Source organism: Bubalus kerabau, chromosome 7 (genome assembly GCF_029407905.1).
Source record: "Bubalus kerabau isolate K-KA32 ecotype Philippines breed swamp buffalo chromosome 7, PCC_UOA_SB_1v2, whole genome shotgun sequence".
NCBI classification, from domain to species: Eukaryota; Metazoa; Chordata; class Mammalia; order Artiodactyla; family Bovidae; genus Bubalus; species Bubalus kerabau.
Window position 1 is genome coordinate 95,517,188 of NC_073630.1, and position 27,516 is coordinate 95,544,703.

The 27,516-nt window shown below is 41.5% G+C and overlaps 2 protein-coding genes across 4 annotated transcripts in view; one reads left to right on the forward strand and one right to left on the reverse strand.

Moving 5' to 3' along the window:
* Positions 1-2,483, reverse strand: part of CCDC158 (coiled-coil domain containing 158) — an 85,401-nt gene extending 82,918 nt beyond the window's left edge. Inside the window, exon 1 of the mRNA XM_055588840.1 lies at positions 2,381-2,483. The gene's annotated coding sequence lies outside the window, so the exon portion shown is untranslated. The remainder of the gene's footprint in view (positions 1-2,380) is intronic.
* Positions 2,484-2,795: 312 nt separating this feature from the next.
* SHROOM3 (shroom family member 3) overlaps positions 2,796-27,516 on the forward strand; it is a 342,494-nt gene continuing 317,773 nt past the window's right edge. The window contains exons 1-2 of one of the 3 annotated variants that reach the window (XM_055588843.1): positions 2,796-3,381; positions 10,549-10,986. In XM_055588843.1, coding sequence (XP_055444818.1) covers positions 10,819-10,986 — 168 coding nt within the window. In that variant the 5' untranslated portion in view covers positions 2,796-3,381; positions 10,549-10,818. Of the gene's footprint in view, positions 3,382-9,969; positions 10,386-10,548; positions 10,987-27,516 lie in introns of those variants that run through there. The other 2 variants (XM_055588842.1, XM_055588844.1) reach the window with 2 other exon arrangements.

Here is a 27,516-nt window from a genome sequence, read left to right on the forward strand (position 1 = left end):
CCTGATATTTTTGGGTGGCCCTTATTTAGCCTACTATACCAAATCATTTGAGGGCTTCTAGTGTGGGAACAGGTGGTTCACAGAGGCCCTATTTAATGAACTATGGATGTGAGTGGCCCTAACATACTAAATAGACAACACTGAGTCCTCTTTGTAAATCACAGTGGTAAGGAGTCTGCATATACAAAATAAATTGTCAATTTCTACCCTCAATTCAGGAGTATAAAAATGTCTCCAGGGCATAAAAACCATTTCACCCACAAGACAAATAAAGATAACTGTATAAATCTAAAAACAATAGAGCTGGGAGGACCAGGCGTCTCCCACACTCCCCCACTTCCACCCCATGACTTTACACAGAGAAAACAGTCCTGCCCCGCTGAGTTCTGGGACAGTGGAAGGTGCTGAGACTTCCTTTCCTGAATAGGCGGCTACAGAGGAAGCAAGAAGTGGATGCCAGTCAAAAGACCCTGAGAAATAACCAACTTCACTTTTCTTCTACTTTCCCTTGCTCTTAAAGTACACCAAGATGCATGAACACCACAGGGCTCTTCAGTTCAGTTCAGTTCAGTTGCTCAGTCATGTCCAACTCTTTGTTACCCCATAAATCGCAGCATGTCAGGCCTCCCTGTCCATCACCAACTCCCGGAGTTTACTCAAACTCATGTCCATTGAGTCGGTGATGCCATCCAGCCATCTCATCCTCTGTCGTCCCCTTCTCCTCCTGCCCCCAATCCCTCCCAGCATCAGGGTCTTTTCCAATGAGTCAACTCTTCTTTGCATGAGGTGGCCAAAGTATTGGAGTTTCAGCTTTAGCATCAGTCCTTCCAATGAACACCCAGGACTGATTTCCTTTAGAATGGACTGGTTGGATCTCCTTGCAGTCCAAGGGACTCTTAAGAGTCTTCTCCAACACCATAGTTCAAAAGCATCAATTCTTCAGTGCTCAGCCTTCTTCACAGTCCAACTCTCACATCCATACATGACCACTGGAAAAACCATAGCCTTGACTAGATGGACCTTTGTTTCAAAGTAATGTCTCTGCTTTTTAATATGCTATCTAGGTTGGTCATAATTGGAGAAGGAAATGGCAACCCACTCCAGTGTTCTTGCCTGGAGAATCCCAGGGACGGGGGAGCCTGGTGGGCTGCTGTCTTTGGGGTCGCACAGAGTTGGACACGATTGAAATAACTTAGCAGCAGCAGGTTGGTCTAACTTTCCTTCCAAGGAATAAACGTCTTTTAATTTCATGGCTGCAATCACCATCTGCAGTGATTTTGGAGCCCTAAAAAATAAAGGCTTAAGGTCTATTACGGAGAAGGCAATGGCACCCCACTTCAGTACTCTTGCCTGGAAAATCCCATGGATGGAGGAGCCTGGTAGGCTGCAGTCCATGGGGTTGCTAAGAGTCGGGCATGACTGAGCGACTTCACTTTCACTTTTCACTTTCATGCATTGGAGAAGGAAATGGCAACCCACTCCAGTGTTCTTGCCTGGAGAATCCCAGGGATGGCGGAGCCTGGTGGGCTGCTATCTATGGGGTCACACAGAGTCAGACACGACTGAAGCAACTTAGCAGCAGCGGCAGCAAGGTCTACGATATCCTTCTATTTTTCTGGCTATTCTATCTATTCATTCTATTAATTTTTGAGAGCTTGATTCTGAAATTGATGCTGAAACTCTGACTAAAAATCGTAATTTATCCACTTAAAAATAATTATACAGTGGAACTATGTATTAATTTTGTTCTGTATTGTCCACGTCTCCTGTAAATATGTTATTATACTTTCATAATTTAAAAAAGAAAAAAAATAAAGATGCATGAACTCAGCCCGGAACAACAGCCTCAGTGGGGGCTGGGAGCAGAGTTTTGTGGGAGACAGTGGACTCATCTGAGAACCCACTGTTTCTGACAGATACTAATAATGATGCAGAACCAGACTCCTCACTTAACAGACAGGGTTCCAGCTGAGAGGGCCCTTGCACAGCATTTAATACAATCTCATTTGGATTAGACTGTCCAAGGTTACACATTACTCATTATGTGTGTCTTCACTATTCCTCCACCCCACCCCCACCCCACCCCCCTCCGCCACGTCTGCCAAAGAAGCTGGGTAGGAACAGGAGTTAGTAATGTTGGAACAACAACAGGATCCTGTTATTTCTAGTCCTACAGTTCAGCCACAGTCCCCGGAAGTCTTGTGATTCCTGAAAACAACGGCAGTCCCTTCTGGTAAAGAAACAATTTATTGGGCATCCACCATGTGCAAAACAAACGAAAAGATCTGGAAGGTTCCAGAAATGAAGATGCGCAGCCTCAGGGCCTCTGGCGAACGACCCACCTCCTCACCCGGTCCCCCGGTCGCGCCCGCCCTTGTACCTGCTACCAACGCCTCATCCTAAGAGACCGGCCCCATCCCCGCGGGGGCGCCGGCGGGCGCGGCGGCCGCACCTGCGTCGACTGGGCGGCGGCGGTGGCGGCGGCGCAGGACCGAGCCCCGCCCACCCGTGCGCCAGCTTCCCGTGCGCTCGGGCTCGCGCCCTGCCGGCTCCAAGCGAGCCTCGGGGGCAACCGTTGGGCACCTCGCCCGAGACTGGGGAGGAGGCCAGGGGGAATGCTGAACTAACCATGCGGGGGCCGTCTCTGGCCCCAGACTCCGCCCCTAGACGCCGTCGCCCGGGCAACCGAGAGCCATTTCCCCCCCCCCCCCACCCCCCGCCCGCCCAGAGTCTCCATACTAGCAGCTGTGACCAAGGGGGCTGCTTGGCATCACATCCTGCCAGCCCTACTCCACAAGCGACCCCGATTCGGGCTTCCAACTTATACTCTCTGCCACTCACGTCCATGCTCTTTATCTGCGGCCTCCTAACCGGTATCCACGTCCTGCTCTTGCCCCCCATCACCCGAACGCCCCAGGCTATTCTCCAAGGCGTTCCACAGAGGATCTTCCCCAATTCTTTACCGACCCGCTTAAATCCTGTCTGTATTCACAATCTAAGAATCAAGTCAATATTGGAGTTGCCAGTCAGGCCTCCCGCCCTCCTTCCAACAGTGGCCCCTCCCGCCCCAACCTACCCCTCAATTCCCCTTTGTCTCTCTGCCTTTGCTTATCCTGATCCTCTGCTGGGAATGTTTTGCAAGGTTCAGAAGTGTACTCGGAATAGCTGACCCTCTCGCCTCCGGAGAGTTTTCTTCCGCTGTGATTCAGTTGCTGTCTGTCGTCATCTCTGTAATATATAGAACTTATCATATACTGTGATTACACACTTAAGGCTCTCCGTACTGCCTAAATTAGTGCTCGGATGGAAGAAATCCAGAAAGGGCCTGAGTGTGATGGATGCCACCTGTCAGCGTTACACCTCCAGCGAATAACTTTATGTGTGAGTTGATTGGAAATATTAATAAATCCTACATTACATAATGTAGTTTTAAATTTTCATAAAATTAGTATTAAATACCACTAAAAGATCGCTTTTTATTGTACCTATAATATAAATTTATTGACCTGGACAGTCTTGCCTATAGAATCAAGTATTTTAATAGGGAATGAGAGTATTTAATGGAAGGGCGAATGGTTTAAATTTTGTGGCTAGACAGAAAGCAATTTTTAATTCTTTTGTTTTAAACTTTTATTCTGTTAAAGCACAACTGTGTTCTTACGGCAAGAAAATGTTTTAGTTACCTAATATGTGATTTCCATTTATGTCTCATGTTTATATTTGGACCCTAAGAACCAAGAAAGTTCCTTTTTTTATTCTTTTTGAAGTTGTTAATTGAAATATGTTTATTAGAACACTATAAAACTATTTAAACCCACATATATGTGTGAACATTATAATTTTATTATAAAATTATTTTCATTTGAAGTGCCTTACAGTTTTACTTCATGGTATGTTTCTGATATTGAATTTAAAAGAGATTCTTAGCTTTTAAAATAAAAAATTTAGAGGTAAAGGAAGGGGTCCAGAGTTTCTATACCATTCATCCAGTCATTTGAACGTGTATTCATAGAGACCTGATATGCAACATGCAAAGGTGTTGAAAATACAGCCATGAACCAAAAAAACTCCTATCCTCATGGAGTTTACACTCTTGCAGAAGATGAGCAATGAGCAGAGAGACAAGTTCAAATATATCAGATGGGGATAAGTGTAGATGAGATAGGGTTATGGAGGTTAGAGAGAGGAGGTACCATTTCATGTGTGGTCTGAGACTCAGGCCTCATTGATAAAGTCGGAGAAGGCAATGGCAACCCACTCCAGTACTCTTGCCTGGAAAATCCCATGGACGGAGGAGCTTGGTAGGTTACAGTCCATGGGGTCTTGAAGAGTTGGACAGGACTGAGCGACTTCACTTTCACTTTTCACTTTCATGTGCTGGAGAAGGAAATGGCAACCCACTCCAGTGTTCTTGCCTGGAGAATCCCATGGACAGAGGAGCCTGGTGGGCTGCCGTCTATGGGGTTGCACAGAGTCAGACACGACTGACACGACTTAGCAGCAGCAGCAGCATTGATAAAGTAACACTGAGCAGAGATCTGGAGGACTGGAGGGAGGAGCCACGTTGTAGAAAAGAGCTTCCCAAGCATGTGCTTGGTGTACTGAAGAATAAGACACACCGGGGTATGTAAAACAAATATGTGCCAATAAAAAAATAATAATAATTTTAAAAAATTCAGCCAAAAGGCCAGATTGGCCTGAGCAGATTTCCTTTTCTCCTCTAGGCTGTTTCTGTCATTGAGGTCAACCACCATTGCCACTGATGTCTTTGAAGCAGGCTCTGGTTTTTCCAAAATAAACTAATGCACTTTATCAAAACTATCGTTTGAGATCTTAATACTGCGGGTTCTGCTGAACTATATTTTTATTAAAATCCTCTACTTCTCATAAGTTTATGGATATATTTCTACCAGATTTTAGAATTATAACTTACTAAAATAATTCCTATAAGTTATAATTTTTTGCCAGGTATCTAATATTTAGTATATGTGATCAGGTATTATTATTATTTGGTGCTTTATGCATTCGACACTTTCTATGACATCCACCCACAACCATGCTCAGCATGGTGAAGGGATGAACTGATTAATTACAGCATCATATTTTACAACGTTTCTTTACCTGTTACAAGTACTTGGGAAAAAAACACTTTTTACTGTGGTAAAATGCACTAACATAAAAGTTACCATTTTAACCATTTAAGTGTTTAGTTGAGTTAAACTCACATTGTTTATGTGACCATCCCCACCATCTATCTCTAGAACATTTCCCCAAACTGAACTCTGTATTCATTAAATTCTAATTCTCCATTCACCCTCCCTCCAGCCCCTGGCAACCACTATTCTACTTTTCTGACTCTACCAATTTGACTCTTCTAAGAACTCATATAAGTGGAATAATACAGCATTTGTCCTACTGTGACTGGCTTATTTCACTTGGCATAATGTCCTCAAGTTTCATCCATGTATGTATCAAAATTGTTATCTTTTTAAAGGCTGAATTAATGTTCCACTATTATGTGAGATATATATATATAAAATAATAATGATAGTATAAAACCTCACATTTTGTTTATCCATTCATTTATTGATGGGATTCTTGTGTTCTTTAAAACTTTATTTTATCTTATTTATTATTTTTTTTACTGTGCCATGCAGAATGTGGGGTCTTAGTTTTCTAATCAGGGATTAAACCCATGCCCCCTGCAGTGGAATCTTAACCACCAGTGGACCACCAGGGAAGTCCCTTGAGTTTTTTTTAAGCTGACCTTATTGAGGTGTAATTTCTGTTCATTAAACTGCACTTATTTAAAGTGTACCATTTGATGTGGTTTCATAGATACCCATTCAACCCTTGAGCAATAAGGGTTTGATCTACTTATACACAAGTCTACTTACGCTCGGATTTTTTTTTCAATAAATAAATTCTACAGTACTACACAATCTGCAGTTGATTGACTCCTCGATAAAAAATTGAGGGAACAGAGGGCTGACCATAAAATTAAGTATTTTGATTTTTGACTGCATGGGTCAGGGGGAGGGGATTCTATGTCCCTAAACTTCATGTTGTTCAAGGAGCAGCTGTACACCTGTGAGACTACAGCTTTGATCAAGACATGGCATTTTCATCATCCCCGAAAGATGTGAACTGATTGTGCTCTGAGAGTTTTGTAACAGCCCTCAGGATGGTGAGTGAAGCTGGTGCGGTAAACCACAAATCCAGCATCCATGGCCCCTCTCTCCTTTCTCAGGGAACCCCACCTGGAGTATCTGCATTCTATAGAGCTAGGACACTGCTTCAGGGGCAGTTCTAGCGGTGCATCTTGACTATTTTTAACTTATCTTTGGGCTTCCAGTCCTCTTCCAGTCCTCGTTTCAAGCGACTGTCTTCAGGTGAGCCTTCTTGGCATTTAAGGGTGAGGGAAGGTTGGCTTGGAAGTTTTCCTAACCCTTAAGAAAGAGACACATGAAAAGATCTTTTTTTTTTTTTGCCTCTGAAAGGTTGCCTAGAGAGACTGTGCAAAGTTTAAAATAAGGTTGATTTTTGTCTATTTGGGATGGTTCTGAGATATTCTTTCTAAGAAAATCTAAATAACCTTCCAAAGGTACAATTTAATAACTGTGTACAGTTCCTTTGATGACTATTTAGTAAGCCAGAAGAGCCACTAGATGTCACTCTGAGTTTTTTTATTTTCAGAGACAACCCAGTGAATTTTCAGTCTTTGAAATACTAAATTTAAAGGCATTCAAAACGCCCAATAATTTAAAAATTACACTTAAAATGCTAAAACAAAAGAGAAAGACACACAGGTTGCTATGAAAAAATCAAGGACTGAATATTTTGAAAAGAACATATTTTTCCTTAAGTAATGTTAACAAATAGAGTGATGCATGATTTCTAAGAAATCAGAACGATGATTAAGTAAGTGACATTTAAAAGCACATTTGGAATAGGCACTCCAGAAGAACAGGAGAGTCAATATGATTGAACTGTTTTTTGCTCTGGGGCCATATTACAGTAACAGCAAGATGAACAATTACAATATTGGGAATCTTTCATACAGAGATAGAAAGTTGTGAGGTATGTGGAATCTATTTATTATGAAGGAAGAACTTGATAAGAAAGTAAAAGTAATTCTACTTTAGAGGCACAAAGAAGGAGAGAAAAAGTGGAAAAACAGGAAACAACATTCAAAGCTACCTCTGTGAGACAGCACTGTGTGTGTGTGTGTGTGTGTGTGTGTGTGTTCAGTCGTGTCTGACTCTTTGTGACCCCATGGACTGTAGCTGGCCAAGCTCCCCCGTCCATGGAACTTTCCAGGTAAAAATACTGTAGCGGGATGTCATTTCCTACTCCAGAGGATCTTCCGCCCCAGGAATTGAACTCACATATCTTGAGTCTCCTGCATTGGCAGGATGATTTTTACCACCACGCCACCTGGGAAGCCTCCCATGAGACAGCACTAAGCTTCCCTAAACCTTTTCCTAAACTAGGAAAAACCTTGAAGGGTTTCATTGTGTTTACTTGAAACTCCTTCAGTTGCAAGCAACAGAAACCCAACTCCAGCTATTCAAGGAAAAAGTACACATGTGTTTATAAGCTCACCAAACTGGTTAAAATGGGATAGCTCCAGGTATGGCTGTACCTGGTTGAGGCCAGAAATTCTCAAAATGTAGTCTGGGTATCCTGGGAAGTCCTGAGACCCTTTTGGGTCTGCAAGGTCAAAGACATTCATATTCATGGTTCCTTTCACTGTCAGCACCTTGAGACAATAGGGTTGGTTTTCTCTGTCTAGAGAGGGGAGAGGGTCCAATTTCATTCTCTAATTAGAGTTTGGGTCCAAGTCACATGCCCTAACAGAAGTTATCCTTATGAATTAGCAATGCTGGCCACATAAACAATTTTCCTTTAGCCATAAATGCAAAAGACCTACCTTAAACTGAGAGTCCATTCCTAAGGGTCTAATGATTTTAATTTTATGCCCACTTAAGCTTTCAAACTGTAGTGCTGGAGAGGACTCTTGAGAGTCCCTTGGACAGCAAGGAGATCAAACCAGTCAATCCTAAAGGAAATTAGTCCTGACTGTTCATTGGAAGGACTGATGCTAAAGCTGAAACTCCAATACTTTGGCCACCTGATGTAAAGAGCAGACTCACTGGAAAAGACTCTGATGCTGGGAAAGATTGAGGGCAAGAGGAAAAGGGGGTGACAGAGGATGAGATGGTTGGATGGCATCATTGATCCAATGGACATGAGTTTGAGAAAACTCTAGGATATAATGAAGGACAGGGAAGCCTGTCCACAGGGTCACAAAGAGCCAGACATGACTTAGTGACTGAACAACAACAAGAAGGCTACTTGCAGGATGACTCTGGTCAGATTATTTAGGCTTCTCATGGCCTCTATGCACTCACCTTTAAATCAAGGATACATTCTTTGATTGTGAGCAATGGAAGAAGGGGGAAAAATTATTCTAATCCTGATCTATCAGTTGCTACACTGTGCCCAACAGGTTCTATATGGTTTATTTTTCAAATTATTTATCAAGTTTCATTAAATATTTATGTCAAATACTTTTGGTGATTATATAAAATAGAGGTTTCATCAGCCCACAAGCCCCGAGTTCTTTCTTCACTGCTTAACGTGTTCTTACTTCCTTTCCATTTTGTTTTTGGTTTTATTACTTTTAATATTAAATGTTGATTCTATGAAACCCCATATTTTACAAAATGAATCAGGAGCAAGACTGTAAATGCCACACACAAAAAAATACTTTTCAGAAAGAAACTTCATTTACCTTGGTTTTTATTTAAATATTCTCTCTCTGTATACATATATGTTTTAATAATGGAGTGAAAGAAAAGTCAAGATTTCACCTTCTATTCTTTATTTATAAATTAAGTTGTAAAGGGAAGCCCCAATAAAAATTGCATAAATTACTCTTAGGAATCAATGTTTACCATTTACTTTCATTTTGTACACCTTTTGTTTTCACTAAAATACTATCATTACATTAAAATGAGATTTTTCTTTATCTTGTCTTTGAGCCCTACAGATGAACTCACTACTGAGAAGCAAATAACACTTGTCACGTGTTGCTGTACATTAAACATCGTATAGACTTCTTTGCATATTATATCTGCTTCTTTATTATATTAACTTTTCATTAACTATAGGTACAAACACCAAAATTAAATTGATATCAAAACATCAGTATCCAACAGAATTCACATCACGTACTTTTAAACAAAAAAATTTTTAGCAAAATATCCCCTGGAAATAATTCTAAGTTGTTCCAACTTAAAAGCTGGGGCTTCTGGCTAAAAGATACAGTTATCTTACACTATTTAAATTTTTAATAGAAAGTTTTGATGTCAAATTTTATATAACATTATTACAAAATTCCATTGCTAACCTGAAATCCAAACAACATTCCACCTTGAGTGCTTATTACTTGCCAGACACCAAGTATTTCTTTTCATTTAAAGAATGGATAACAAAGAGCCTTGGAGTAGATAACAATTACAATATAGAAGAAAGCCTGCGACCTGTTTGTACTGAATCAAACAAGGAGAAATTTGATTGGAGAGTCCTATTTCAAGATGAGAAGCCATTTATAAATTTTACTTGGCATTTTCTTCTAATGAACAAAATAAAGCCCTGTGCTACCACCTTGACACTTAAATGTTTACCAAAAAGCTCTGCAAACTTGGCCTCAGGGCAGAATTGCCCAGAGGTTTTTTTTAAAAATGTCAATGCCTGTGTCTCACTCCCAGGGATTCTGCTTTAATTGGAACAAGGTGGGGTGAGTCCATCAACTATTTTACTACTTGCTAATTAGCCATGAGTACCGTACTTTTAACTGTCTACTGTTTATCAAGTGAAAGACTGTTGTGATTGGTCGGGTCTTTGTGGGGAACTGAATTCCACATAGCAGCGCTTACTGTGCAGAAAGGTTGCGGTCGCTCTGTTTGCCTTAATCCATTTTCCTCTCACTTCCTTACTCTTTCTCTCAGAAAAGGCAAGTACAGCCTTGGCTGCGGTAGTGGCTGCTCATCACTGAAAATACCAAAAAAAGGACTGAGCTGCCGCCTGGATATTTTTTCCAGGGAAGGTTAATTTACCGTGCTTTTTTCCATTTTTCTCTACATCCCGGAAAAACTTTTTTTTTTTTTTTTTTTTTCAAGAAACAGATTGAACTTGTTGCTGAAAAACATAGAATAAGTTTCAGCACAGCTTATCTGTTTGGAACAAGTTAGAAACTTCCGAAGCTAGCAGAAGCATAGTAGCTTCTTTTAAAGCTACTTCTGGGAAGATGGGAGGCTATTGTGATGGTAAATTTCACTCAGAGAGGAAGAAAGGGTTGCTAATCAATCAAAATTGAGGTATGCAGTTGAGTTTTTGCAATTTTCTTACTATATTGTAAGAGGACTTTAAGTTTCTCTGTATAATCTGCTGAAAAAAAATTGGCGTGGGTGTGTGTGAAATAGAGGCAGTCTGGCGAGTGACAGTGAAAGAAGTTTGTTTCTTTTTTTTTTTTTTTAAAAGGAGTAGAGAGATATACACCCCTCCGGGGCTTTAGTGAGAACCGGGAATTCCAGAAGGAGAGTTGCATTCAGAAACGTTGAAGTGAAAAATCCTCCTGGCTCAGCATCTTGGAGTTAAGCTCACAAGAACCTTTTACACCCAAAAGAATTAGTTTCTGAAAACGTCTTTTTTGGCCAGCGTGGATTGCAAAGGATGGCATAATGCTAAACACCATTCTCCTGAAACTGCTTCAGGCGTTTAAAATTTAACTCGAGCCATCATGTGTTTGCCATGATGAGGACTACGGAGAACTTCGATGAGACCAGTGGCACACTAACCCCTAACAGGACCTCCAGGGGACGGTACATTTATCTGGAAGCGTTCCTGCAGGGAGGAGCTCCCTGGGGTTTTACTTTGAAAGGTGGTTTGGAGCATGGGGAACCATTAATCATCTCTAAGGTATGTTGCTTTTTCCAATATTTTTTTCCTTAATCAAACTGTTTTCTCAACTTTTGTCAAATCTCTCAAAATCACAGATAATGCGGAAGATTGACGCTTAATTTGCTGTTTCATACCCTTCTGATTATATCTGGAAATATTTTGCATAGCTTTGTGTTTGAAAGAAAAATGTGTCTGGCGCCTTTATGCCGTGAAATTCCAGGGGAAAATGTGCTTGTCTAATGGATAATCTCTTTTTGTGAATGAAATAGTGTAAAACCAGCTGCCACATGATCCTTTCAGTTGTGAATCAGATTAAAGATTAACCCCGTAGTTAAGGTGGTGGCATGGTATATATTTGTATATGTGTATCTTTATTTAACATGTAACACAGCAAACTCCAGGAGATAGTGAAGGACAGGGAAGCCTAGCATGCTGCAGTCCATAGAGTCTTAGAGTCGGATACAACTGAGCAACTGGACAAAAACAACAAATTTAACATATGGCTAGAGATATATCTGCTCTTTCTCCTTTCAACTAAAAGTGTTATATCTAGCATTCCAAAAGATTTTAGAATTTGTTTGAAATTCTGGATAATTGATTGCATAAAAATTATTTATTCTTCCTGCACACTTAGAATTATAGAATAAATCAGTTTCCAGTATAATTCAAGGGCAAAACAGTATTTCTGCCTCTTGTATTTATCTATGATTTAAGCCCATTTTTAAATTTTAGTCATTCTGTAACATGCCTCAATTCTTCGTTTATGTTTGGTGTGGCAAGGTATACCCATTGAATGAATCCTCTTAATGCATTAAGTTTAGTGCATCTGCTTTTCTCTAAAACTACAGAGATTAAGAAAGTTTACAGAGGATGCTTTACAGAATTTTGTTGGTTTCAGCCAAACATTTCCTTCAATTAAAACATAAATTAAAAAAGAAAGATAACAGAAATTTATTTTACAATTTCAGAATATTAACAGTCTAAAACAACAGAATATATAAGTGCTTTACATATCAAAGCATTCTTGAAGAAATATTTCTAATTGAGGGGAAATTTCTTTTTAGTTTAAGTGTGGGAAAGAGATAAATATGCATTTTGCCTGAACTATGTTACCTTTTAAGGTCTGTTTTCCTATCTCACCAAAATAGGTGTTTTGAGAGAGACTGAAATGATTTTTGCTTCCCTAGTTCCTCAGCGGTAAAGAATCTGGAGCCATGGGTTCGATCCCTAGGTCAGGAAAAGGAGAAGGAAATGGCAACCCACTCCAGTATCCTTGCCTGGGAAATGCCATGGACAGAGGAGCCTGGCAGGCTGTAGTCCATGGGGTCACAAAAGAGTCAGACACGACTGATCAACTAAACAACAGCAACAAAACAATTCTTACTGTGGGTGAGCCAGTGGAATTGGCTTCCAGCAGGCAGCCAAGAGTGTGCAATATAGCACTGTAAGCTGTGTGACTTTTCCTTGTCTTTCCTAAGAAAACAAAAGATAGGTGTACATATATGTGTATCCTTATGTACACCACCCTTATGGTGGAAAGTGAAGAGGAACTAAAAAGCCTCTTGATGAAAGTGAAAGTGGAGAGTGAAAAAGTTGGCTTAAAGCTCAAAGTTCAGAAAACGAAGATCATGGCATCCGGTCCCATCACTTCATGGGAAATAGATGGGGAAACAGTGGAAACAGTGGCAGACTTTATTTTTCTGGGCTCCAAAATCACTGCAGATAGTGACTGCAGCCATGAAATTAAAAGACGCTTACTCCTTGAAAGGAAAGTTATGACCAACCTAGATAGCATATTCAAAAGCAGAGACATTACTTTGCCAACAAAGGTTCGTCTAGTCAAGGCTATGGTTTTTTCTGTGGTCATGTATGGATGTGAGAGTTGGACTGTGAAGAAAGCTGAGTGCTGAATAATTGATGCTTTTGAACTGTGGTGTTGGAGAAGACTCTTGAGAGTCCCTTGGACTGCAAGGAGATCCAACCAGTCCATTCTGAAGGAGATCAGCCCTGGGATTTCTTTGGAAGGAATGATGCTAAAGCTGAAACTCCAGTCCTTTGGCCACCTCATGGGAAGAGTTGACTCATTGGAAAAGACTCTGATGCTGGGAGGGATTGGGGGCAGGAGGAGAAGGGGACGACAGAGGATGAGATGGCTGGATGGCATCACTGACTCGATGGATGTGAGTCTGAGTGAGCTCCGGGAGTTGGTGATGGACAGGGAGGCCTGTCGTGCTGTGATTCATGGGGTCGCAACTGAGCGACTGATCTGATATGATCTGGTATGTCTATCAGGAAGGCTTACAGCTGTAAGTAACTGGAAACCTGATTGATAGTGACCTAAGAAAATTGGGATTCGTTCTTTTCATCTTAAAAGAAGTCTGGAGTTAGGTTGTCCAAACAAGGAGAAGCTCAATAATGCCATTAAGAACTTCACTTAGCTCTCCACTCTGCCTTCTTCAGTGTTGGCTTTTATCATTAAAGTTGCAAGATGGATGCCACACTTCCATCACTGCATCTTCATTCTGGGCAGACTTGTGGCTCTTTGTTTGGAAAGGGTCACCCTCCCTATCAAACTTGTGTTTACATCTCATTGATCAGAACTGTGCCACTTACCTGTCCTTAGACCAATTCCTGGCCAAGGGGAATGAAACTACTATTACTAGTTTAGACCACTCAGAATTTCTCTCCTGGGTTCTGCAGTGGAAACCGACTCTTCCTGATGTCAAAGAATCTCCACCCACTAGTTGAACAAATTGAGGTTCTGTTTTCAGGAAGAGGGAGGTAACGAGTGCTGGGTAGATGGCTGAGAATGTCTGCCACAGACATAAATGTCATCTCTGCATTTTAAAACTCTAATTTACACTCAATTTTCCTGATCTTTAATGATAAGATATTATGTATGGGACTGCTCTGGTGGTCCAGTGGCTCAGACTCAGCACTCGCAATGCAGGGGGCCCAAGTTCGATCCCTGGTCAGGATACTAGATCCCACGTGCCTCAGCGAAGTTTGAAGATCCTGTGTGCTATGACCTGGCTCAGCCAAACAAACAAATAAATAAATAAGTTTTAAAGAAAGAGGAAATAAAGGTCAAGCTGATAAAAGCTGACCTGAACCTTAAAAAAGAAAAGATATTATGGATCTGTTCCCTAGAATATGGTTTGCTGTTAGATCTAATCCTACCACTAGTGAGCCACTTTGGTGAGGCTTCATTTTATCTGCAGAATGGGAATAAACAATTATCTCCCTTATCATTATGTGCAGAGATTAAATGGGATGCAAGCACTTAGAACAGTTAGCACAGGGGCTTGTACACAGGAAAATCTCAAAAAAAAATCTTAGCAAGATTATGACTATTGCTTTTCATTATTGTAAGAGACATTGTGTTAGGATACAAATTTGTCTGCTGTATAAAGATCCAAAACAACAATAGCTTAAGCAATACAGAAATTGATGTCTCTTTCACACAACAATGTGCTGCTGCTGCTGCTGCTAAGTCACTTCAGTTGTGTCCGACTCTGTGCAACCCCGTAGACGGCAGCCCACCAGGCTCCCTAGTCCCCGGGATTCTCCAGGCAAGAACACTGGAGTGGGTTGCCATTTCCTTCTCCAATGCAGGAAAGTGAAAAGTGAAAGTGAAGTCGCTCAGTCGTGTCCGACCCTCAGCGACCCCATGGACTGCAGCCTTCCAGGCTCCTCCGTCCATGGGATTTTCCAGGCAAGAGTATTGGAGTGGGGTGCCATTGCCTTCTCCGACGACAATGTGAACTTAAGCTAATCTGAAAGATGGTCCTTTCTACTGTCTTACTTCCATCCCTGGGGTGATGTCCCATCTGCTGGTCTAAGGTGACTTGTCACAGCATCTGCTTTCCAGTTAGTAAGAAGTGGAAAAAGAGTAAAGAGAAGACAGTCTCCTTCCTTTTCAGGGGTATAGTCTGGTGCAATCCACTCTGTCCAGCATGGTAGCCAAGAGCCACATGTGGCTATTTCCAGTTTAATTAAAAGGAACTAAAATGAAATGGGGCTTCCCAGGTGGCCCAGTGGTAAAGGATCTGCCTGCCAATGCAGGAGACACAGGAGATGTGGGTTAGATTGCTGGGTCATGAAGAATCTTTGGAGAAAGAAATGGCAACCCACTACAGTATTCTTGACTGGGAAATCCCATAGACAGAAGAGTCTGGCAGGCTGCAGTCTGTGGGGTAGCAAAGAATCGGACATGACTGAACACACACACCTAAAATGAAATGCAATTCTAAATTCTGTTTCTCATATACACTAGCCAGATTTCAAATGCCACATTGCTTCAAAGCTCTTGAATCTCTCTCTTTATCCTGTTTGTCTGGCAAACTCATATTCATCCAGGATTTACTTTTTCCTCTCTCTCAAGTTTTCCTGACTTCATTAAGCTGGGTTAGATGGTCTCTCTTCTGTACTCCTGTACCATACATTTATTACAACAAATCATACTTTTAAAAAATTTACACTGACTGTCTTCTCAGAAGTTTAATAGCCTGTTGAAAGCCTGGGACTTTTTTTTTTTCCATCTCTACCACATCTAACTCAGAGCCTGGGTACACAAATATTTGTTGAGTAAATGAAAAAGCTATGTCTTATTCATCTTGCATTTCCAAGATGTGCCTGGCACAGAGTAGGTATTTGATAACTTTTACTGAATGACTAATCAAAGACAATACAGAGCAGGGAGCAGTGTGGGCAAGGAGGCAGAGTCCCATGAGGTGAGGATACTAGGCAGATCTCTGCAGAAGGAATGTGTGTCAGTTTCCCATCGTTGTTCAGTTGCTGATTCTTGGTGACCCTGTTCACTGTAGCTGGCCAGGCTCCTTTGTCCATGAAGTTCTCCAGGCAAGAATACTGGAGTGGGTTGCCATGCCCTCCTCCAGGGGATCTTCCCAACATAGGGATCGAACTTGAGTCTCCTGCATTGGTATGCAGATTCTTTACCACTGCACCACCAAGGAAATCAAGGGAAGGCATAGTACACGTTAAATCTTCAATATGAAAGACATGTACACTTATATAATTATAAGCTGCACAGCACGACAATATAATGAATGAAGTATCATTTTTCTTTAGGTACAAATGAGATGGAAGGATGACTGGGGGAAGAGGAGCTGCAAAAGGGTGGCAATAAAAGAAATCATTTCCAAATTGCTTTCTTTGGGATTTAATGTCCTTGAAAAGGAAAGGTGGAGTTGAGGAAAGAGCCTCTGTAATCTGTGAACTTCAAAAAGAAAGGGTAGCTTTAAAGTGAAAAAAAAAAAGGATTGTATGTAGACGCTCAAGTAATTCAATAGTTCAGGAAGTTGGCAACGTGATTTTATTATGACTCACGCAGTATTGTAGCTGAGAACCGTTCCACCTGCTTCGGGGAAACACCTGCCCCTAGGATTCATCATGTCAAGTAACGACTAGACAGCAACCAACAACAACAACCAGTAACAACCACCAGTAAATGCTTTCACGTACTGAGTGCCCGATAGGTGCCAAGGTCTATTCCAAGAGATCCACATGTGTTAACTCATTTAATTTTCACAACTCCATGAGGAAGGTGATATTGTGAAGCTAGTTTTATACATGAGGACTGAGACACAGAATTTGAGCAGCTTTCTGAAGCTCTCATGCCTGGTAGAAAGTGCTCGAGTTGGAATTTGAATCCAGACATCCTGATTCTCCAGGGTCCTCTGCTATTCAGTCACCATGGATACCAAATATTAATATTTGGCTCTGTCTAGATTCTAGAGCTATGATCTGGGTAAAATATGGGATTAATCTCTTTATTGTATATGTTTTTAAATTTATTAGAGGAAAACAAACTTAAAAAAATCTTAGTCCTGGAGCTTCCCTGGTGACTTAGTGTTAAAGAATCCACTTGTCATTGCAGGAGACACGGGTTCCATCCCTGAGCCAGGAAGGTCCCACATGCCGTGGAGCTACTAAGCCCATGTGCCACACTATTGAGCCTGTGCTCTAGAGCCAATATGTCACGACTACTGAAGCACATGTGCTTCACAACAAGAGAAGCCGCTGCAATGAGTAGCCTCCACTCACCACAGCTAGAGAAAAGCCCACATAGCAATGAAGACCCAGTATAGCCAAAAATAAATAAAATTTTATATGTAATATTAGTCATATAAAAGTCCCCTAAAAATAGGTATGGGCTTCCCTGGTAGCTCAGCTGGTAAAGAATCCGCCTGATTCGATTCCTGGGTCAGCAAGCTCCCTTGGAGAAGGGATAGGCTACTCAGTCCAAATTTCTTGGGCTTTCCTGGTGGCTCAAATGGTAAAGAATTCTCCCACAACGCAGGAGACCTGGGTTCAATCCCTGGGTTGGGAAGATCCCCTGAAGGAGGGCATGGCAACCCACTCCAGTGTTCTTACTTGGGGAATCCCCATGGACAGAGGAGCCTGGCAGGTTGCAGTCCATGGGATCACAAAGAGTTGGTCATGGCTGAACAACTAAGCACAAAATAGGTGTCGGAACTCCTGTAAGCAGTTTCAGAACCCTAAAAGGAGGGGTCACTTGACATTTATTAGAAAGTGTTGTTGGGTGTCTTCACCTAGCGAGAGATATTTTTTTGTGTGCACTGGTCCTACTGCTGACAAGTGTTCAGTGGTTTCTGACTCTTTGCAACCCCATGGACTGTACTACAAAGGATTAAAACCTCCACATGCGCTTCATGTGCTTACATGGCCTAAGATTGTCTAAGAAGATGAAAACATATATCCCAACCAAAAGGGAGTATGAGCAGGCCAGTTCAGCCTTAGGGAAGAAAAGGAGGGGAAAGGAAGCTTATTTTAGTTATGTGGGGAAATCCTAAAGGAAACACACACTGAGTTCAGTGGATCCTTGGGTCCTCTGGAGGACTGGTGACTGAAACTGATTGTGTGTGTGCCAAGTCACTTCAGTCATGTCTGACTCTGTGTGACCTTATAGACGGTAGTCTGCCAGGCTCCTCTGTCCATTGGATTCTCTAGGCAAGAATACTGGAGTGAGTTGCCATGGCCTACTTCAGGGGTTCTTCCCATCCCAGCGATCGAAACTGCTGTCTCACATCTCCTGCACTGGCAGGCAGGTTCTTTACCACTAGCACCACCTGGGGAGCCCCTGAAACAGATTAACCTGAAGGCCACTAGACTATCCTTCGACAAACACAGAAAAGCTGTCACCAGCAGAGAGCTCCTTGAAGCGGTAAAGCAGAGATCCTCTCAGAAGAACTTGTGGATTAATGAAGTGTTTCTGAATGGCCCTGTTGTTGGAAATGATTGTATTTGTTCAAAAACATTGGATACCTCAAAGGGCTGGGCTGGAGGACAGAGTATCTAAGAAGCTACCACAGGCAGGAGTCTTGGCGCTAACACCTGTTAACCGGATCCTTTGTTTTTAGCCTCTGATGTCACTTGTAGAAAACAAATAAAGGAAAGGCATTTTTTTTTCATGTGTGTTAAAAAAAACCTGGGCCTCAGGATTGAAGGTCAGCCATTGACTCTTATGTCACTGATATGAGGAGCACACGTTCCTGATTCCTACCCCTGAGAGGTATCTTTGCTGTGACTGGACTCTCTTATGTACCAGCCACAGCTAGACCTTCAAAAAATGGCCCTGTTGCTCTACCAGGCCAGCAGCTCTCATGAGTGACAGAACTTGTGGATCCCATCAACATATGCCCATTGCCAACCCCCTTTACTGTAAGTGTATCCCTTGATCAGAGGGGATGTTATGTAGGATCCTATTGAGGGGATCAAACACTTGTAAGCCCCCAAATATCAATGCTGACTGAAGGCTTATGGTTAGGAATATGTGTCAGTTCCAGTCCAGAGGAACAGCTGCCCCTTCCAGAGTAAAAAAGGTCCAATGTCATCAACTTGCCACCAAGTAGGTAATTGGTTTCTATGAGGGATGTTGAAACAGGTAAGTTCAGCATTTGTCTCTGTTTGCTGGCCAGTTGAACCTTTGGCAGCATTGATAGCTAAATCAGCCTTGGTGAGGATGGGGCCCATGCTACTGGGTCCATACACAACCTCCAAACCTGCCACCTGCCTCCTGTGTTCGCGAGCTTACTGTGCCAATGCCAGGGTGAACTATGACACAGACTTCCTGATATCAGCTGGCTGTTGGTTCCATCTTCCACACCATTACCCCTCCCTCTCTGAAACTGCTTCTACCACCTATACCACCATCATTCTCTTCCTCTCAAAGTCACAGCCTTCCCCTACCAAGGCTTAGCTCTATCCCAGCTCAGCCCCATCTTTTCATTCTTGATGTATAAGGGAGTGTATTTGCTAGGTGACATTGGAGGTTAACCTCAAACACATGTCCCCTGGCTTCCTGGTGTCTGACACTACTCAGATATTAAATGGATTCTTTCATTGGATTTTTCTAGCCTCAGTGATATGAGCTCATCCCTGAATCCTCTTCATAATTCTTCCTCTGAAGACAATCATCTGAAACACCCTAATCAACCTGCCATTTTCAGATAAAATGAACTGCTTCACTACCTTGTGAGAAGTAGAAATAGAAACAGTCCATAGGCTGGGAAATGATTCATTGGGAACATACTTAAATTGTCTGGATGAACATGTTGAGATTTCCTCATTGCTAGTTTTTCTATATCCATCTGTCCATGCTGAGCACTCTACCACCTTCTAGCTTCCTTAGTGATCCTCAGTTTCAACACACCAACATCAGCCAGACAATCTCTCTAGGTCCATTTCTTCTGCATAAAATAAGAATTATGAGTTTATGAGCCCTGGTTTCTGAATTCAATGTGAAATTGGCTTCTAGGCAGTTCCCCCAGGACCTTGGGCTGGTTGATTTAGTTCATCCCAAAGTCACCTTTTCCATCTTTTTCCAAGAACCAAGCTTGATTAGCTTGTTATTGACCTTTTAAAATAGCCAGTATTTTCTGAGTTTCTTTCCCTACTGTTCTTGCTCTTTCCTTTAACACCGTTTACCCTTCATACTAGGGTAGCCTCATCTCTCTGCTGTCCATAAAGCAGCTTGTCTGGTCTCTCATTGTTCCATCCCCTTCTGTCCTGAATTTGTATCAAGTCTTCCTCTTGTGTCCCCAGCACCTTTATTCATGCCATCTTCTAGTACAGTTAGTTGTTTGCATTTGGCCAATAAATTATAATCACTTTAAAGCCCAAAGAGTTTTACTCAGGCTGTACATATTGTTTCTTCTAGAAAAATACTTTCCATTTCACATGCAACAATTGCTCAGTAAATGTTGAATGGCCTATAGGATGTTAGAGCGGTAAAGAATCTCAGCAATCATCTTATTCAACTTCCTCATTACACAGAGAGAAAACTGAGACACAATAAAGTTAATTTATTTGCCAAGATGGTTTCTGCCATAGCAAATAAACTGTGTGTGTGTTTCTGGTTAGGCTGCTAACTTTTGGAAGCTAAGGACATTTCTTTCCTTTTCTTTCCTCCCTCCTTTTCTTCCTTCTTTTTTTTCTCTTATCCACAGTGTTTAAACTATGCATCAGTTCAGTTCAGTCGCTCAGTCGTGTCCGACTCTTTGCAACCCCATGAATCAAAGCACGCCAGGCCTCCCTGTCCATCACCAACTCCCAGAGTTCACTCAGACTCATGTCCATCGAGTCAGTGATGCCATCCAGCCATCTCACCCTCTGTCGTCCCCTTCTCCTCCTGCCCCCAATCCCTCCCAACATCAAAGTCTTTTCCAATGAGTCAACTCTTCGCATGAGGTGGCCAAAGGACTGGAGTTTCAGCTTTAGCATCATTCCTCCCAAAGAAATCCCAGGGCTGATCTTCAGAATGGACTGGTTGGATCTCCTTGCAGTCCAAGGGACTCTCAAGAGTCTTCTCCAACACCACACTTCAAAAGCATCAATTCTTCAGTGCTCAGCTTTCTTCACAGTCCAACTCTCACATCCATACATGACCACAGGAAAAACCACAGCCTTGACTAGACGGACCTATGTTGGCAAAGTAATGTCTCTGCTTTTGAATATGCTATCTAGGTTGGTCATAACTTTCTTTCCAAGGAGTAAGCTTAGTAATGATGAAAATGAAAATGTATTAATGAAGAAGACAAATGAATATTAAAAAGGATCTTCTTTAAAGTCTTTGTTAGATGTCAAAGGCAATGTGCAAACATGTTACTAGAAAATGCTGCTTTAGAGTATAAGATAAATTGGTTGAGTTTGACTTTCAATTTAATGATGTCTTGCACATATGTAATGTTTGGTTCAATGTCTGTTGAATTGAATTGACTGGGAGAAAAAGGGAAAATTTGTATTTTTTATTTAACCACTTATAAACTATCTAAATTGCTTAAAGTGTTACGTGTTGTTAGACAAAGACCAAATTTGTGATCCTGTCAATGTTGTTGGAAATAACTTCAAGTAGTATGCTGAGGTGGTGGTGCCAGATGGCTCTTTGCATCTGTGAGAACTCTGCTTTCCTTTAAAACTATAGCTTCCCAAGGCACTGCTTCCTATGCCAAGAACCCAATTTAAGAAATACTTGTCGGTTTCATCTTAGTGAATCCACAATGTGATTGGAAACACATAACAAGAGACTTTCTATCAATCTTTGAAAAAGCAAAACCCCAAAGGACATTCTGGATCTTAACTAACCCACAGACAGATTTTTCCACTTCTCTTCTTTTGAGGTACTTCGAACATCGAACATCTTGATCTAAAGAGCTGCAGAGTCACTGTTCTCCCACTCCATTCGTCCCACCCATCTCTCGTGCTCTGACATCCTGGGCCCTTATCAACAAAATGAAGTGAGGCAAAGACTCTGCTAAATCTGAGCACTGTTTCTCCCCCATTCTAATGACTATCTCTGCAAAAGAGAACTTGTGTATCTCCATCTATAGAATGGAAGTGACAGTTCCTTCCTGACTTCAGAGGAGGCTTTTCTAACTTCACAGACTAATGTGAAGAACTCTCTGTCCTGGGCATCTGAGCCTGAATTTCCTCTTAGGTCATGTACTTTTTTTTCATTCCTCAGCCATTCATACATCTATTCATTATATCCTTCTCGAACTTGAACTGCATTTTACCTTAGAGATTTATGAGATCTAACTAAAGTCTTTATTTTTAAATGCCCTTTGATATATCTGTATTGCTTTAGGGTTATAACTTCTATGTTATCTTTTTTCTTTTCATTTTAATCAAGGCTGTCCAGGATAGCAAAATACACATCCCAGAAATTGTAGGGCTTGGAGTGAAAATAACCAAATTTCATTTCTACCATAGTCTTAACCGGCTGTGTCACTGTGGCAAGTAACACAGCTTTCCTAAACCTGTGTCCTCATCTTTAAAAATGGAAATTCTCATCTAATGGAATTGTTATAACTATTCAAAGGATTAAACTATACAACGGTGCTTAGAAATGACAAAACACATCCAAAGTTTAGTTATGATGTGATATTATGGACTGGTGGGAGAGTAGTAGATACCAAAGTTAGCAACTCACGTAACAAAGATGATACTTGACTGACTTTCTGTATCATGGCCTAAATGGATAATTGTTGATAGTTTCTACCTGAACAGATAATTCCCTGCTCCTGTGGAGCTTATAGTGTAGTAGAAATAGACTAGTGGAAAGCATGTTTATATATGATAATTTCAGAATTGGTCAGTTTTATTATAATCTTCCCTGGTGGCTCAGAGGTTAAAGCGTCTACCTCCAATGCGGGAGACCCAGGTTCGATCCCTGGGTTGGGAAGATCCCCTGGAGAAGGAAATGGTAACCCACTCCAGTATTCTTGCTTGGAGAATCCCATGGATGGAGAAGCCTAGTAGGCTACAGTCCACAGGGTTGCAAAGAGTCGGACACGACTGAGTGACTCCACTTACTTACTTACTTATTACAAAAAAAGAAAGATGGATTCCAGAATGGTAGTATCCGTTGGGTAGAAGGTATGGGGAATAGGGTTTACTTTAAATAGGGTAATTAGAGAAGAGTTTTCTGATAAGATGACTTCTGAGTTAAAACCTGGTGGATACGATGTAAGAAATCAGATGTAAAAGAGGTTTATAAGTTAGGCTGAAGAAGGAAAGTCTTGGAATGTTTTAGAAACATGAAGAAAGGCATTGGGGAGTAGAGTAGGTGTCTTATACTGTTTGGACTGTTATAACAGAATGTCATAGACTGGGTGACTTACAAACAGAAATTTATTTCTCACCGTTCTGGAGGCTGGGAAGTCCAAGATCAAGGCACTGGCAGACTCAGTATCTGGGGAGGGCCCACTACGTGGTCCATAGATGGCATCTTCCCACTGTGTCCTCATATGGTAGAAAGGGCAAGGGAACTCTCTGAGGTTTCCTTTATAATGGCACAAATTCCATTTATGAGGGCTCTATCCTCATGACCTAATCACCACCCAAAGGACCCACCTCTAAATACCGTCACATTGGGGGAGTAGGTTTCAACATATGCATTTTGGAAGGGACATAGTTTTAGTATATAGTGGTATGCAAGAGCAGTACTCTCGGTGGAAAATCGCATGGACGGAGGAGCCTGGTAGGCTGCAGTCCATGGGGTTGTGAAGAGTCGGACATGGCTGAGAGACTTCACTTTCATTTTTAACTTTCATGCATTGGAGAAGGAAATGGCAACCCACTCCAGTGTTCTTGCCTGGAGAATCCCAGGGACGGGGGAGCCTGGTGGGCTGCCATCTATGGAGTTGCAGAGTCAGACACGACTGAAGCGAATTAGCAACAGCAGCAGCAGGCAAGAGAGTAGTGTGACATCCAAATGCAAATGAGTCAGGGGTCAGATCAAAGAGGACCTTGTAAGTTACAGAAAGGACCTTGGATGGAATTTAAATGCAGGGCATGAAAAGACGGTATATCACACCATGATTCTGTCTCTACTTATAGTGGGATGGGCCAATTACATTTAATTAAACTCCAGGTGATTTTTTGTGCCAACTCCTTTTTCCCCTTCCATTTATTTATTTTTGGCTGCACTGGGTCTTGGTTGCTTTGCACAGGCTTTCTCTAGTTGTGGCAAGCAGGGGCTACTCTTTGTTGTGTTGCTCCAGTTTCTCATTGTGGTAGCTTCTCCTATCGTGGAGCACAGGCTGTAGGTGAGAGGAGAGAGATGCAAGCAGATTGATGGAGGGCACAAGCCAAGGAATGCAGGTGACCTTGAGAAGTTGGAAAAGAGCAAGGAAGCAACTCTCCTCTGGAGCTTCTAAAAAGAACATGACACTGCTGAAATCTTATTTTAGTCCAGTAAAACCCATTTGAGCTAGGATCTCCTGTACTGTTAGATGATACATTTCTGTTGTTTGAAGCCACCCAATTCCAGGGTACTTTGTTACAAGCAGCAATAAGAAACTAATACAATATGTCATCTAGCCCACTGTTCTTTTCAGAAACATAGAGGATAAAAACGTAACACTGAAAAGGAGAGTGAGGGAAAAGAGGCTGCAAAGGGTGAAAACTGGTGGAGGAAAGATAATGGTTTGACCCCAGGCGGGTCGATGAAAACACCTACATTTGAATCACGATCAGTTTTGAGTTTCAAACTGGTAGAGTGCTGATTTTCTGGGAGGTTTTAAGTTCATGCCACTGAAACTTGGTAAAGAGACCTGGTTATAAGCTCAGCAGCACAACAGATGGTCTTTCATGGAGGAGTGTCCACCAAGTGGCCTTAACCCTCACCTGTTCTTGGCTCCTGGAAACCTGGTTTAGACGGATACTAAACTCTAAAGATCTCAACATTTTAAGAAGATCTCAAAACACAAGCTAGTTAAGTGAAATAAGCATTCTTCAGGTTAGTTGGACTAAGTGCCTAGCACTTTGGGTATTGAATTATATCCTGAGTTACACGTTTGCTGGAAGATAAGAAATATTGAACTCCTACAGCTAATGGACTTACTCTTTTCCTTTGAGAAGTTAAATTTTTTATGAAGAAAGTTGTATGGGTATAATTTAATCTTTTATCGTCTTATGTGCCATCCTCTGAGAAGTTAACGTTTTTCAGGGTTTGTTTCATGGAAATTGGGAAATGAGCTATTGGAATTCAGACCTGGAATCTTACTAGATACTTGAAAGAAATATACATGTTGAGTATTGAGATAAAACCTTAAAAGAGTAGGGAGAGTGAGTGAACTTTGGGGAATGAGAAAGCAGAAAATACCTGACACTTTCTTCTTACTCCTTGATTTTTTTTTTTTTTTTTCATATTTTCACTTTGGAGTAATTACTGATGAGCAGCAGGTCAGAAAAAGGCAACCATTGACCTTAGTATAAGCAGCAGTCACGTTAAAAGGGTTAGTCTCGATCTTCAAAACTCATTCATGGTTCCATAGTGGTGGTCTTGGCTCAAAACTAACAAGTGTTGGTTTTCTCTTGAAAGAATTGCTATCACAGCTTCCCCTATATATGAAAGTCAGTGAATCAGACATTTAGGAAGAAACCGTTCATATGGACCAAGATACATTGAAGATTTCAAAACTCAAGGACTATCAAGTGCTCCAGCCGCCTTTCATTTCTGTGAGAGAAAAGCAAAGCAAAGGAGGGAGGACCACGAAAAAAGGAAATGGATGTATAATAACAATATTTCTATTTACTTGGTTCCCTCTGCGGGTCAGGCTCTATGTTAGGTTCTGTCATTTATTATTGATAATAGAAGAAGGTTTGTTTTTACATGTGAGAAAAGAGGTTTTCCACAGATGATGGTGCTAGGATTAAAGCCAAGTTATTATCATGTATTCACTAATACAGTATTTATTGAGTGCCTAAAATGTGACACGATCAAGGAAACTACAGCAAACAAGGTCCCTGCACCCCAAGAGGGAATGTGTTCTCTGGTTACTTTCGTGTCACTTGCAGCTGACCCAGGTGCCACCACTCACCTTCCCTCAGCCTTTCACTGCCCCCGCACAAAGGCTGGACTTTCTCTGGAGAAGGGAATGGCTGCCACTACAGTATTCTTGCCTGGAGAATTCCATGGACAGAGGAGCCTGGAGGGCTACAGTCCATGGGATTGCGATGAGTCAGACACGACTGAGCGACCAACACTTTGCTACTTGTCAGCATCTTGATTTCTTTGCCTGTGGACTTTCTTTTGCCTCCTCCTTTGGTTAATGACTCTGGGAGCAACTCTCAACCCATGACTGAGTGAAGATCTCAGCTATTTCATCCCTTGAATGAGGTGAGAGGGAGGTGATGTTTTCCCTGGAGTTGCCCATGGTGATGGCTGGCTTGAAAATGGGACTGCTTTCCTTCTCTTATCTCTTTTGCCCACTTTTGCTCTGAGCTTTCTTTACTTCCCAGAGAAACCCTTTGCTTTTGAATTCTTTTGTTTTTAATTTTATTTTTTATTTATTTTTGTTTCTTGGCCATGCCACATGGCATGTGGGATCTTAGTTCCCTCACCAGGGATCGAACCTGTGCCCCCTGCATTGGAAGAGTTTTAACCACTGGACCACCAGGGAAGCCCCTCATTTGAATTCTTGTCTCAGAGTCTGCTACTGGGGAGTCCTAAACTAAAATAACCACTGTTTAGGGAATGCTTACTAATGTGAAAGCCAGAACTTAAAATCTAATCTAAATCTCTTTCCACTCTGCTCTGGAATTCAAACAGGAGGAATCTCATACTTCCTTAGACCTAATATTTTCTTGGGTGCTAAGGAAAGGAGAAATTCATTCCTAGATGTGATGTTTTGCAAGTCTCCCTTTCATCTTCTGCCTGCTCCCCATGGGCCTGCCTTTCTCATTTTCTCCATTGAATGGGTTGGTGAGCCTCACTGTTTTCATCCTGGCTTCTATTTTCTGTATCAATCAAGCCGCAAGACACTTTCCCCTCCCCTCTGAGAGGAAGATCCAGTCTGTCTTTTGTTCCATAGGTCCTTTTATTCTTCAGGTTCTGTAGGTGAATGGTTAGAGAAAATGTGGTTCTTGAGCAGAATAGACAGAGAAAATTAGATCTGATTTTTGTCTCTGAGCATAGTTTCTTTTCTAGAATGTTAGTTATGTTGCTTCTTTTCTTTCTCAATTAATTCTATACACACAGCACAAGAAGCAAGGTGGACAACATACTATTTTTCGGTCCAGAATATTTGACACATTTGACATATTTGACAGAATATTTGGACAGATTCCAGTATAATCTGTCAGTGGTATGAAGTTTGGCACCTAAGCAAGCAATAAAATATAATTTAAAACCCACCCCAACCCCTAAATAACAGAATAACTTTTCAACACTGAAATGTAGTTTCCTGGTGTAACTTGTACCACTGCCAAATTCAGTACCAGAAGCTGCTTTTCTTTTGGAGCTGTTTCTCCACCATATGAATATTCTTTGGCTCCCTAGGTTGTCCATTCCTAATTCCCTTGTTTTTTGCTTGAGTTCACTGAAGACTGACAAACAGTAGCTCCATGTGACAGCCATTAATCTGCCTTAAACCTCAACTTACTCTTGAATGGATAGAATAATGAATGCATTTTATGTCATATAATTCAGGTTGTCAGCTATATGAAATTGGCAGCTCAAGATCAACTAAATATGCTTCCAGTCTTCTCTCCTCTGTGTTC